Raw genomic sequence first — 13337 nt, forward strand, 5'->3', positions numbered from 1 at the left:
CAAATATGAATAAATTAAAACCAATAATTATATGAAAAAATTTATGTTCTTACATATAAATAAATTAAGAACAACGAATACAAAATATAAGAACCAACCTACTTCTTGGACAATAAACCCCCCCAAAAAAATCCAGAAAATGTTTCAAAAGAAATGGATGAATTCCTAAAGGTTGATCCCAAAACTCCCTATTTACCTTCTTAATTGCAAGAAAATCAGTCAATTGTCAACAAAGAAAAAAAGGTTTATAGTCACTTGGAGATTCTTACATCACGAAGAGTGACATTAAGGCTTCCTTGATGTTCTTCACAAAATCCAGGCATATAGGCTTCATACTGAGACCAGCTTCAAAGCAGCAGCGATCGGCATGCTGAAGAACCCGATCACCACGCTTAGGCCCCACTGTGAATATGTCAGCGGCGTTGTGCTCGCAAATGTACCCAAAAATTCGATGATGATGATTTGGAATACTGCCGTGCACCCAAGGACAGCCACGAACACAGAGTTATTTAATATCCCGCTCAAAACATTTATTTCCTCCATGTTTCGTGAGCTTATCTCATTGAATACCTGCGGGGAGAAAATTGCCAACCATTTTTTCTTTTGTTATGCTGTCGAGCAAGCCAAACACGAGTACTCTAATATTTTACTCAATAACTCGTGTCTAATCCACTACACCTAAGACTTGTCACCTTCTAGCAATTGTGCATGCAATGATATAATCTGAGTTTTAGATAAAATGTTTACCTGACAGAAGACAAACGAATTGAAAATAAGGGTGTTCAATTTCAGAGTTGAATCGGGGCCATCGAGTTCAAACATTGCTTTTCCTCTTGCTTGAAGATACCATATGACCATCAACTGATAGAAAGATTGCCCAAAGATGTTCCTCCACATGACGTTACTGATAAAATTTCCTTTCCTTCCCACTGGTGCACGTTTCATTAGTTCATCGGTTGGCGGCTCGGTTGCAAGTGCAAGTGCTCCTAAAGTATCCATGATCATATTCACCCACAATAGCTGAACAGCTGTCAGAGGAGCACTCCCTGCAGCATAAGAAAATATGAGAAAATTTATATTGTTCGGAGTTTTCGTTTCCTTGATACTTACACTCATGAACACATAACCATATTTCATATTCCTGTTCAAGTGATTATCATTTGCAAAGAAGCTAGAACATTGGTTTAAAATATTAGTAGGCAAACATATTCCGTTGTCACCTGTCAAACATGCTGAGGAGAAGTTAACAATTAAGGCAACAATGTTGACAGTCAGTTGAAACTGTACAAATTTCTGAATATTTATGTACACTGAACGGCCCCATTTGGCCACTGTCAGAATGGTTGAGAAATTGTCATCAAGAATGATGACATCAGCACTCTCCTTGGCCACCTGGAATTGAGAATTGAGATTAGTTGAATCTTGATATTGGTAAATATCACGCAGTACATATACTTGAGCAAAATATTTTACTAGGATCTAACAATGAATCATTATCATAACACTAGTATCAGGCGCATGAAAGAATATTTATATTCTTCATAATTAAGCAGCAATCTCACGTCAAAACTCAAGCTAAGATATCCTCTTGTTGTAATAAGCTAGGCTGCTCCACCATTGCCAGACATTCCTACATGACATGGGTATGGGATAAGATTCTCCAGAGACTCTAAATACATAAAAATATTTGAGTAAATTCAATACACCAGTGTCCAACATTCAAAACCAAATCCGGGTACCATAGGTGATAAAACTATTCATACTCGCTACCCTTCTGAACTTGAAGCACCTTTTCTCAAGCTCTTCTTCTCAAAGTAACTAACGTCTGTCGTCCTTATTTTAACCCAATATTGGAAACAACCAGACTCATTCTCAAGGCATCGAATCAGTACTTGGCAGAGCATAATATGTTTTTCTTTTTTCAAACATTTCCTAGGATTGAAATCTTCTTTCATTGATTGGTACAAGATGCATGCACAGGTGAAAAAATTTATGACCGGCTCATTCTCATGGCATCAAATTAGTAGTTGGCAGAGCATAATCGGTATTTTTAAGATCATAACACAAATTTCTTTGGATTGAATTATTCTGATTGGTTGGGTACAAGATGCATGCACAATGTGAAAATATTAATGCATTGCTGACCTCAGTTCCAGCAATTCCCATTGCTAATCCGATATCTGCTTCATGCAGAGCTGGAGCATCATTCGTTCCATCACCAGTCACAGCAACAACTTCATCAAATGTAGTTCGCAATTGCTTTACCAGAGTATGCTTGTCCATAGGAGAAGATCGAGCTATCACCTGCAAAAGGAGAATTGAGGTATGAATTACAGGATTTATCCTTTTGTTAGAAGCACCTAACTGGTATTTGAAGCAAAAATAACAATGGGAGGACACCTGAATCTTAGGAATTAACTTGAGCAGTTCTTCCTGCGACTTCTCTCTGAAATCTGGACCTTCAATGGCTATACCATCATCTGTAAGAATCCCACATTCCCTGGCTATAGCCTTTGCGGTGTTTATGTTATCTCCTGTAACCATTCTTACGGTAATCCCAGCAGTTCGACAAATAGCCACAGATTCTTTGACACCAGGGCGAACAGGATCCTTAATGCCCACAATTCCTAAACAAGTATACCCCGAAACCGGAATAGCATTGTCTGAGGAGAAACCATTTTTGAGCTCCAAATAAGCAAGGCACAGGGTCCGAAGAGCCTCATTAGCAAACTCATTTATTGTAGCATTGAGGTGGTTAATGGATTTTTCATCTAACGGAACAACTTCTCCATTAGAATCGATCACCTTGTCACATCCAGCCAAAACTATCTCCGAAGCACCTTTCGTATGCGCTCGTAACCCTCCTCCAGGAAGCTCCAGCACTACTCCCATTCTTTTCTTTGTAGAGTTGAATGGCTCAACCTTAACAGTTTTTGATGCTTGTCGTTCTGTTTGGGGATCACCACCTAGAGACAAGCCAAACTCTAACAAAGCGGTCTCTGTGGGAGTTCCCAATATCTCACGTCTTCCATCTTTGCTAGTAACAATTTCACCTCCAGTGTTCATAAAAATTGATTGTAGCAGAAGTTTTATAGCAGATTCATGAATCTCAGAGCAGAAAGAAGCTTTATTGGTGCTATTTATTTCCTTGACGCTCATGCAAATGCATGATTTCACAACCGTCATGCGATTAGTAGTTAGTGTCCCAGTTTTATCACTACAAATACCGGTTGCTGACCCCATAGTCTCGCAAGCTGCAAGGTGTCGAACTAGTGCTTTATCATTCATCATCTTCTTCATGGCAAAAGCAAGACTCAGAGTCACTGCCAATGGTAGACCCTCAGGAACTGCAACAACAACAATTGTCACTGCAACAGCAAAGAACTCCAGCAATTTCAGTGCCTCATCGCCAGACCAACTCCAGATAGTCCCTTCTTGCAGTTTACTCCGTAACAGTCCTTGCACCATTACGGCAAAAGTCACTACAGCAAAAAACAGGCCTACCTTCCCAATGATAGTTGCTACTCCATTCAATTTCACCTGCAGTGGGGTCTCATCATCTCCCCCTTCACTGAGGGTTGCCATCAATTTGCCCCATTGAGTTCTCATCCCAACAGTGGTAACCAACATCTTGCATGATCCATCTTGAAGCTTAGTACCAGAAAGCATAAAAGGGTTTTTATCATTCACCACTACTGGCTCACTCTCCCCTGTTAAACTTGATTCATCGATTAGCACGGAAAATCCCGACACAAAAAGGCCATCAGCAGGGACTTGGTCACCAATATTAAGGTGTACAATATCACCAGGAAGCAAATCATATATAGATAATTTCTGCCTACAATCATTTCTTGTTACCTGAATGGTGATTTTCTTTTTCTCCTTGTCCAAATCCTTAAACTGCAAAGATTGGCGATAATCGCTGGTTGCCGTGACGAACACGACTAATAAGATACTTGCAACAATCCCAAGTCCATCATGAGCTCCGGCTGGCCAACCTTCCATTGCTATCCCAACGACCAACGACACAATAGCACATGCCCCAAGGATCATAAGAGTCATATCCTGAAGAGCTTCCCAAACAAAGACCCAGAATCCCTTAGCTTCAGGCTCAGCAAACTTATTGATTCCATAAATCTCTTGTCTTTTACTCAACAAAGCAGCATCAGAACTTAGTCCAGTGTTGGTGGATGTGGAGAGTTTTTCAGCAATGCCACTAACTCCACCATGAAACTTTAGTTTCTTCACATCATGGCCTTCCACAATGGATCCTAACTCATCAGCACAAAGTTGAAAACCAGCAGCTATGACTTGCTCAGGAACAACATAGTCACTAGGTTGTACACCTGCAAAACGAAGATTCATTTATACATATTCAAAGGCGTTTTACTAAATAAAAAACGTGAACAATGTTGAATTTGCAGCAAACGGTCTCACCTGATATAAACTGGAAGGCAGCTTTCGAAACCAGTACAGCAATTCTCAATTTTTCCTGCAATTTTCCATAATAATAACAATCTCTACATTGCCATAATCCTACTACCATATTAGAAACGCAAAGCCAATTAACAAAACTAAAAAATTCTGCTCATTTCTCTCATGATAATCACTAATCAGTATATCTTTACTACATTTAGAAAATGATGAAAAATTGAAAATGATATTTGAGCAATCTCTAAATGAGAGAGTGGATTGAAAAGTGAAGGGACCTGATTAGTGCGACGCATAGCAGCAGCCTCATAACGTTTGGAGAGGTTGGCAGTGAATCGAAACCGCCGTTTCGGATTCTTCACGAAACCAACAACTGTCCTCCATTTTTCCAATGCTTCATCCGACGAATGCTTCGATTTCAAATCGAAGTTCTGGTTCAAATAACTATCCATGAATCCTTTCTTTCAAAAATGTTTCAAATCGCCTTCGTTCCTAAAACAGCTACCTCAGCTTCATTCAAATAATCGAAGAAAAATAACTGTGGAAACGGATTAAAGATAAAAAGAGAGGGGAATTTCCGGTACTGCTTGCAACAGCAACGCGGAAGTTTGTGAGAAAAATTGGTGGGAAATAAATAAGATCAAAATGGAATAGAAAAGAAACTGAGAAAATTCTTTTAAAGAAATGGAGGATCCGAAATTTGATGCAGTTTAGTTGAGTGTTTGAACTGGTATTTTCCTTCTCCTACTATTTAGGAACGGATTTAAAGTCAAAAGTATTCCATTTTTGCAGCAAAACTAAGCACGAATACAGTTTACCATTAAAAATAACCTCAAATTTCGTTGGATCATCATCGAATCAGATCCCTGATTGGTTTTAAAGACTAATTGGTTTTTCTTATTATTAATTTTGAGAATTTGTAATGAACACGCTTATTCATATTCATGATAGAAGGGGGTTTTATTTATATCATCTTTACATTTTTTGAATTATTAATTATATATTACGCGGGAAAAAACTATGTATATATCTAACGCGGCCAAATGACTGTCTTCCCTGTTGGAGTCTGCATTAGATTATAACTCTACTTTTTAATTAATTTAGGCTTAAATATGTCTCTTCAAATCCCTACTTCTAATTTTATCTCCAATTTCTTTTAGTTAACTGTTTTATTACTGTTTTTTTTAACACCTTCATGGTAATATCATGATTCCCTAAAATACAAATTTAAATTTGATCTTTAAAATTTTGGATTGATGAGAAACTTTTGGGGTAAAATAATTCGAGACATTTTCTACACCATTATCTCATCCCTCTCAGTTTCACTCACTAAATCCCGAATCCTTTTTCCTTTCTTGGTTCAACATTGCTGTCCTTCCATAGCTGCAACATTGATTCAGGTAGACTCAATTTCTTGGACATGATCGACACAAGTGAATGTCCTTTGAAAATAATTTAATTTTTATATTATTAAAAATAATCTAACAAAACCTAATTGAAAATTCTTTTTTGGATAAACTATAAAAAAAGACACTTTTATTTACCTCAAATTATATTTTAGTCATTTATATTTAAAATATTACGTCTTAGTCCATTACCTCCATAATAGAGGTCTAAATGGCCAACTTGGATGTTCACCTGCTAGGATGAAAATATGTTTTTAATTAAATAAATTTAATTTGAACTGCCACATAGGACATCCAAATTGACATTTAAAACTCATTTAGACTACAATGCTGGACCGATATTAGGAAGGTAACGGAGCTTAACGGTAGAATGACCACTTCATAACAAAACAATAACACAAGTGACTAAAACATAACATTTCAAACATAAATAAATAAAATGTAATCCAAAACAAACAAAAGTGAAAAAAAAAAGTTAACATATACCATTTAAAAAATTTCATGAAAATTATATTTTTCATTTACAATTTCATCTATAAAATCATAAAAATATAACTTTATTAAACCGTAAATGATATTAAAAAAAAGTAGATTTAATTTTACTTCATCCATTTACTAAGATCATTATAACAAAGGAACTTATGAGGTACATTCACCAATGATGAATCTACTAAACCAATTAAATTGGGTGCTGCGATTACAAGAACAAAGATGAATCTACTAAAGTTTTGAACTTGTGACAGATGCATACAATGGGAACCCACAGTTTGTGCAATTTCATATTATAACCATACTCGACCGAACCACAAAACCCCATGGTTAGCAAAGGACTTCAATCCCATGTTCCATCCGTAGACAAACTATGTCTAAATATTGGTCCAAACAGAATCAACATATAATGCTGTTAGAGCAACACAAATCCGTTGCATTTTGATGAATCGATGACAAAGTAAAATATCTAGTACTAATTTCTCAACAACTCAACAGAGCTGACCTAAAAAACTAGCCCAAAATTCAACATCCGTCATTATAGAATAAATGACCTCGCAGGTTGCTTCGAAAACTAGTAAGTGAAAGCAGTTTAATTACTTACTTTTAAGTCGAGTTGGAATTGCTATCTGAATTAAAATATCCTAATTTTTGAAGCTCGGCATGGATTACTCAAATCTCCTTTTTTAGGTTTAAAAGAAGCCTGATCAATTGGATATTGAATTGAGCTTGAGACTTAAAAATAAAACTCAATCTAGCATGAGCTCACTTCTTACAGTAACAAATACAGAATGAAAGTCAAAACCAACATATAGCATTATCAAGCCTACCAAATCCCACATTCCTCATTGTATTACTCATTCATAACATAAAAACAAAACAAAACTAAAACTCCATAAAGCTAAAACTTCAACAGTTGCAAAACACATGATTGAGAAGGGAAAAAAAAAGACAACCTTAATCGACGCTCTGCATTATATCCTCAGCTGAAAACTTAGTCCCCTTATCTTTATCAGCAGCGGCGCGTCCCTTAGCCTTACGATCCAGCAAAGACTTCCTATCCTTGTCCAGCCTCAGCTTGGTGATGACAACCTTGGATGGGTTGATCCCAACGTTGACGGTGGAACCGTTCACTTTCTCGCGCGTGATGCGCTCGATGTGGATCACCCATTTGCGGCGGTACACTTGAACCACTTTCCCTTCGCGTCCCTTGTAGGTCCCACGAACCACTTGGACCTCGTCATCCTTGCGCACCGGCATAGACCGGACGTTGTACTTGGACTTCAGATCAGATGAGAGGGGTGCGCTCATTAAGACGCGGCGGACGGAAGAAGGTGCTGTGAAATGAGCCTTGCGGCTCTTGCGGCGAGAGGAGGAGACACGCGGGTTGTACTTCATTGTTGCGGCGGCAGGGTGTCGTTCGGCTCTTCCTCTTCGAAAGTATGGAAATGGAGTCTGGAAGAATATATAGTGGGAGGAGGGAACTAGGGTTTGTTTGGATGTGATTGGGAAATGGGCTTTCGGCCCAGTTCATGTAGAACTAAGACTGTTAGCCCAATAGGCCAGTGCTTGGACAGTTAGTAAGCCTACGAGAAGCTATTTAAAAGAACTTTTTTATCTTAAATTTAAATGTTATATATGCAAGAAGTTGACAATTTTCCATAAAACCTTTTTTTATGTTATTATATTTAATAATCTAATAATTAATTTTATCAATCCAATTTATTATATGTAAAGTTTTATATCGATGTAATTTAATAAATATACCATTATATACTAGATAGAGGTGTTATGGGTCGGGTTATGTTCGAGTTGGACTTAAATATGATGCTAACATATTTTATATTTGCTCAAGTTCAATCTAATTTAAAATATGGGCCTAAAATGTTATCCAAGCCCACTCATGTTTGTAAATAGTTAATCCAAGCCAATTTTAGGTCCGTTCATATTATTTTTTAAAAGTTTTTTAAATATATATTTTTTATTTTAATATTTAATAATTTAATATATTTATTATTTATTATTGTTCTAGTCTTCTTAAATTTTTTTAATGTTTCCATTATAGTATTATATAATATGTTATAAATTACATACCATATATAAAAATAACATAATATAAAACATTACAAACTTGAAAAATTGGTCTAGCCAAGTCAGGCTCAGGTCTTGAATGTTCAAGCTCTAGTTCGTCCCAATTTTTTTACCTAAGCTCATTTATCGGATTTAATATTTTTGTCCAAACCCTTTTAAATTTTGAATAAACATTTAAACTTAAATAAATAACTCGCCCATAAATAGATCTAATAGTAATACTAAATTACCTTTCACCCACACTATAGAAGTGACAACTTTTATATTTTTAATATCCAATACTTATAATTTATAAGATTTTGTGACACATGCAAATGAATGTCATATTTATTTTTTCAAACGGTGATTAACCCTAATAGAAGAAAGTAGATAAGATATATATATGCGCTCACTTTTTATGTTATAATAACTTTCATTTGTTTATTTTAATAAATTTATCAATTAAGATATATGTTTTAATTTGGGATACCAATATAATCTTATGATATATCCATTGTTGAAATAAATAGGTAAATGAAACTTTAGAAAATATGATATCCTAAGTTAAATCCCATTATAGTAATATTGTATATAAAAATTAAAAGAAAAACATTTTCATATTAATATTTATTACATGGTGGATATAAAGAGTTTTTTTAAAAATAAATTGGTGTTGAGTTGACTTATAACATTAATTCAATCAATAACTTAGATAATATTATATTATGATGTTGATGAAAAAATATTAGAGTAAACTATACAAATGATCACCCTACTACACTTGTGTTTCTGTTTTGATCATCTAGCTTTAAAAATTTTCAATTTAGACGCAAAACGTTTGAATTTCTTCTTGTATTGGTCTCCTGCTATTAAATCGATAATGGAAAGTATTTCTTCTAACTGGTATAATAACACCTTTAGTTCTTAATACTTATATTCCATCAATTTGATTCTAATTCTAAAAAATTTAATAAATTAACCTTTCATCTTTCACATTTACAAGTCCTATCAATTTAATCCTCAAACTTCCTAAGCAAAGCTTTTAGCTTTTAAAACAGAGGCATTTCATGTTTATAAATTTGTAAAATCCAAAAAAAGTGTAACACCCCAAAAATGTATATTTTTGTTTGTAAAAATATAACACAAATATCTATTTGCTTCAGTGGTTAAGTGATTTAGTTGTGTGGATGAGGTCCCAAGTTCAAACCATGCCTTTGGCAAAATTTTGGAATTTTTTTTTTCTAATTAAAGCTTTATCCTTGTTCAGTGGGCTTAAGTTTAATTATTTGTAAAACTATATTAGAATGAGCCTGCTAGTTCAAGCGGTAAGAGAGTTGGAGTGTTAGAGGTTCTATATTTGAATCTCTGTGCGAGCGAGAATGTTAATCTTTTTACTCGGTTCCCTGGAAGAGTTGTGCAGAAGATGGATTCTTAGTAGTGGATTGTTAGTGGGTAGTTAATTGAGAGAAGATAGGGGAGTTGGGATTTATCGAAATTATTTTTGTTATTTTATTTTATTTTATTCTTTTAAAAATTTGTTTCTCTCTCTTTCTCTCCAAAATTCTGAGGTCAATTTTCTTCTTCACTTTTCTTCTTCAATTTTTTGCAGCTTCCTGTTGGATTTTTCGTAGTCAATCATCGCTCTTGCGTTCGTGGCCCTTTTTCATCTGGTAAGTGATCTCTTTTGGCCTTCTTCCTTTGATTTGGGGTCTAGCAACGTCATTTTATGGTAGTTAATCGATGTATCCTTTGTTTATGAGAAGATTAAGGTGCTGGGGTTTCCCAGTCGGTGCTTTAAACGTGTGGATTAACGTTGCTCGACCTAAGGTAAGATTTTAGTCAATTTAAGTGGGTTGTCCATCACTTTTGGTTCGGTTTAATGTCTAACTAAATGTTTAATTCTGAGTTCATTTGGTCAATTTTAGGTATTGGAGTGCTCGGGATGTTTTTTCAACGAAACAATACCAGGTGTGTACTCGAAACACAAAAATAAGGCATTCGGCGAAAAGCCGAAATTGCTTGCTGTTTGGATAGCAGCAGTAGGCTAACTTTGAAAAATCACCATAAATGATGGAAATCGAATTATAGGATGAAAAAAAATGGGATTAAATATATTTGATTCTAGTTTCTCATAAAATAAACGAAGTAAGCAAAAGAATTTCATATTATGAGATATTTGAATTTTAGTGAGACAGGGTCAGAATGATTTTAGAATCCCCTATCCTAACTTTGGAAAATTATTAAAAATTGTATAAAAATAATTATGAGTTAGAATTTATATGTTTAAAATCTTGAATGAGTCTAATTTCAAGAGAAACAAATAGGAACATCATCCAATTACATGCGAGAAGATAATTAATTTTAGTGTAAGGTCTAAAGCGTCGAACAATGAGAATAGGGAATTTTAAAGAATAAACTGTACTTATTGGCTAAACCAATAATTCTGAAAATTTTATGGTAAGAAGATATGTGAGTCTGATTTCAGGGAAAATTTGTGGATCTTAATTCGGAATTCTGTAGCTTAAGATACAAATAATTTAGTAACAGTGACTCAAGTAGATTGCTTTGAAGAACCATATAAGTAAATAGTGGAAACACACATGAATAATTAACTAGCACGGGTTACATTAAAATAGATCACGAGGCCAAGGCCAATTTGGGTCATGTGGGCCACACAAGTGTGTGGGCCCGCATGGGTGAACATCATGGGCTTGTAGGCCCATTTTTACTGTTTGACTGATAAGGTTGCACGGGTCGCCCAAGTCGACTGTGAACCTACTGTATGGTCGGTAAGTTTGCCTAGACCCCTAATTGACTGAAATGACTGTATGACTGATATGATTAAGCCCGATGATGTCCCACTGATTTGATACTGTATGCCCTGTTTACATGCATGATATTATGTTATAGCATGTCATATCTGTATATTGCATTACATTGGGTTGGAAGATTATAATGTTCGGAGGAAGTGTACTGAAAGGCTTTGAGCCTAATTTACTGGCAGTTCAGCTGCAAACTACTGTCTAGTGCCACATTCGGTACTACTTGGAGTGTAGGGATGAGTGAGTTGATTATATCCCCACATAGAGTGTAGGGTTGGACGGAGATGGTGTGTAGAATTTGGATGGGTAGGATTTACGTGATTGCATATCTCATATCGCATCGACATTGTGATGGGCTAAAGCCCTACTGCATGATTGTTTTTGTATTGATATGGGCTAAGGCCCAAACTGGATTGATACTGATACTGAAAAGGTCTTAAGCCCAGACTGTGATTATTTGTTTACTGTCTGTTCATTTGTATGGGGATTACACACTGAGTTTACGTAAACTCACCCATTCTGTTTAATATGTACAGGTAATCCCTAGATATAGGCGGATCGGTGCAACGGAGGACTCAGTGGTGGCCACACGACTTCTTTTACACTGTTTATTACCTATTTGTGATTTTACTTTTATTTGAGAGTATTTTGCTGTAATTATGACCTTTACGGATTTTGGTTTAAATTTGGATTTTATACGGTTTTATAATTTAAATCTGCTAGTGTTAGGTAAAACTCGAGTTTTCAAATAAAATTAATGTTTTATCAAAAATACCACGAATACGCACACTGTTTAAAAGCTTTCGCAATAAAAAAATGTTTTAAAATTGAATAACGATTTGTAAACGAATAATGTTTTGAAAACGAACGACACGATTTGAAATTAACAGAAGATATTGAAAAAGATGGTTAAATAGAAAAGGGGATTTAGCGACGACATATTTTTCGAAAAGCACTACCATGTGACATCGTCATATTCTGTCATAACATCTAGGCTGGATTTGGGGTGTTACAAAAAGGTTTTCTCAACTACAAGACATTTTCGAAGTCAATTCTTGATAGCAATGAGCTTATCTTTAAACTTTATTTTCTTTTCCTTTTTTTTCCATTAGTTTTCTTCTAAATATAATATTTTATTACCCTTTGGTTAATAAAATTTTGACTACAGAAAATGAAAAAAAACTTAAGAAAAAAACTTAGATTTATTATTGTTGATAACAGTATGATTAAGAGATTATTATGAGTTTTGTTTATTTTTAATTATTTTTTAATTTTTAATTCCATAATTAGCAATATGTATCACTAATAATCTGATTTAGTGTCAAATTATTTACTAAATTAATTAAAACTAAAATTATGCTAGCTAGAGTGAAAATTTATTCTTTACAAATATTAAATTATTTATATAATGGTGTTTAGTTAATTTTGTATTTTCTATTAATTTTAATGGTGTAGTTAATTTCTAACACTAACTTCTTGAAAATATAAATAGAAAGGGTTATGTACGAATTGGATAATTTCAACCATAAATAAAATAATTCATAGAGTTGAAAGCTTTGGTTAGGAAATTTGAAGATCAAATTGATAGAATTTGTAAATGTGAAAGGTTAAAATTATTGAATTATTTAGAACCGAGGATGAAATTGATAGAATAAGTAACTATTAAGGACTAGATGTATTATTATACCGAGTTAGAAAAAGGTTTTTCGTCATGAATTTAATGCGGGTGACCAAAATAGGAATAAATTCAAACTTGAGAATTTTTAAAGTTAGGTGATCAAAACATGAACAAAAGCATAGTTGGATTATCATTTGTATAGTTTACTCAATAAGTCATGTAACATATATATTTATTAAAATTCATATAAAACTCATTGATGCTTTGGTTATGATGGTAAAGTTAAATGTTTGTTATTCATAGTAGTTTGGGTTTAAATTTGATTATGATCAAATTTTATTAAATTTGTATACATAAAATGACAAAATTCCTCATAATAGTATTATTTAATTTGTATATGATAATGTATTTCAATAATTTCACAATTGAGTTAGTGCACGGTTGATCCATGACACTAATTTAGTAAAACACTTAATATATATTAGATTTATGGTAACAAAT

General features: G+C 34.3%; 2 protein-coding genes across 7 annotated transcripts; both read right to left on the bottom strand.

Moving 5' to 3' along the window:
* Positions 1-6: 6 nt before the first annotated feature.
* On the bottom strand, positions 7-6920 carry LOC105776706 (calcium-transporting ATPase 2, plasma membrane-type). 6 transcript variants are annotated; one of them, XM_052622133.1, is made up of 7 exons: positions 4745-6920; positions 4438-4539; positions 2401-4346; positions 2146-2304; positions 1221-1392; positions 748-1046; positions 7-570 (listed from the first exon to the last, which is right to left on the bottom strand). In XM_052622133.1, exons 1-7 carry the CDS (start codon positions 4881-4883, stop codon positions 331-333), a joined length of 3057 nt encoding a protein of 1018 aa, XP_052478093.1. In that variant the 5' UTR covers positions 4884-6920; the 3' UTR covers positions 7-330. The 6 variants fall into 6 exon arrangements, 5 of the variants coding, with proteins under 5 accessions (XP_052478093.1, XP_052478090.1, XP_012455007.1 ...); XM_052622130.1 differs by having other exon boundaries at positions 2266-2304; positions 4438-4492; positions 4710-6920; XM_012599553.2 differs by having other exon boundaries at positions 4438-4492; positions 4710-6920.
* Positions 6921-7062: 142 nt separating this feature from the next.
* On the bottom strand, positions 7063-7779 carry LOC105776707 (60S ribosomal protein L26-1). The gene has a single exon (XM_012599554.2). It carries the CDS (start codon positions 7722-7724, stop codon positions 7284-7286), a length of 441 nt encoding a protein of 146 aa, XP_012455008.1. The 5' UTR covers positions 7725-7779; the 3' UTR covers positions 7063-7283.
* Positions 7780-13337: the final 5558 nt, after the last annotated feature.

The sequence above is a fragment of the Gossypium raimondii genome, chromosome 10, assembly GCF_025698545.1.
Source record: "Gossypium raimondii isolate GPD5lz chromosome 10, ASM2569854v1, whole genome shotgun sequence".
In the NCBI taxonomy this organism is placed as follows: domain Eukaryota; kingdom Viridiplantae; phylum Streptophyta; class Magnoliopsida; order Malvales; family Malvaceae; genus Gossypium; species Gossypium raimondii.

What these genes read in the sequence shown, in the direction of transcription:
- LOC105776706 (XM_052622133.1), bottom strand. Translation starts at nt 4,883, where the DNA reads ATGGATAGTTATTTGAACCAGAACTTCGATTTGAAATCGAAGCATTCG. An exon ending in AGTTAATTCCTAAGATTCAG is followed by an intron (nt 2,305 to 2,400) that starts GTGTCCTCCCAT and finishes CTCCTTTTGCAG; the next exon opens with GTGATAGCTCGATCTTCTCC. An exon ending in CTCCTCAGCATGTTTGACAG is followed by an intron (nt 1,047 to 1,220) that starts GTGACAACGGAA and finishes CTTATGCTGCAG; the next exon opens with GGAGTGCTCCTCTGACAGCT.
- LOC105776707 (XM_012599554.2), bottom strand. Translation starts at nt 7,724, where the DNA reads ATGAAGTACAACCCGCGTGTCTCCTCCTCTCGCCGCAAGAGCCGCAAG.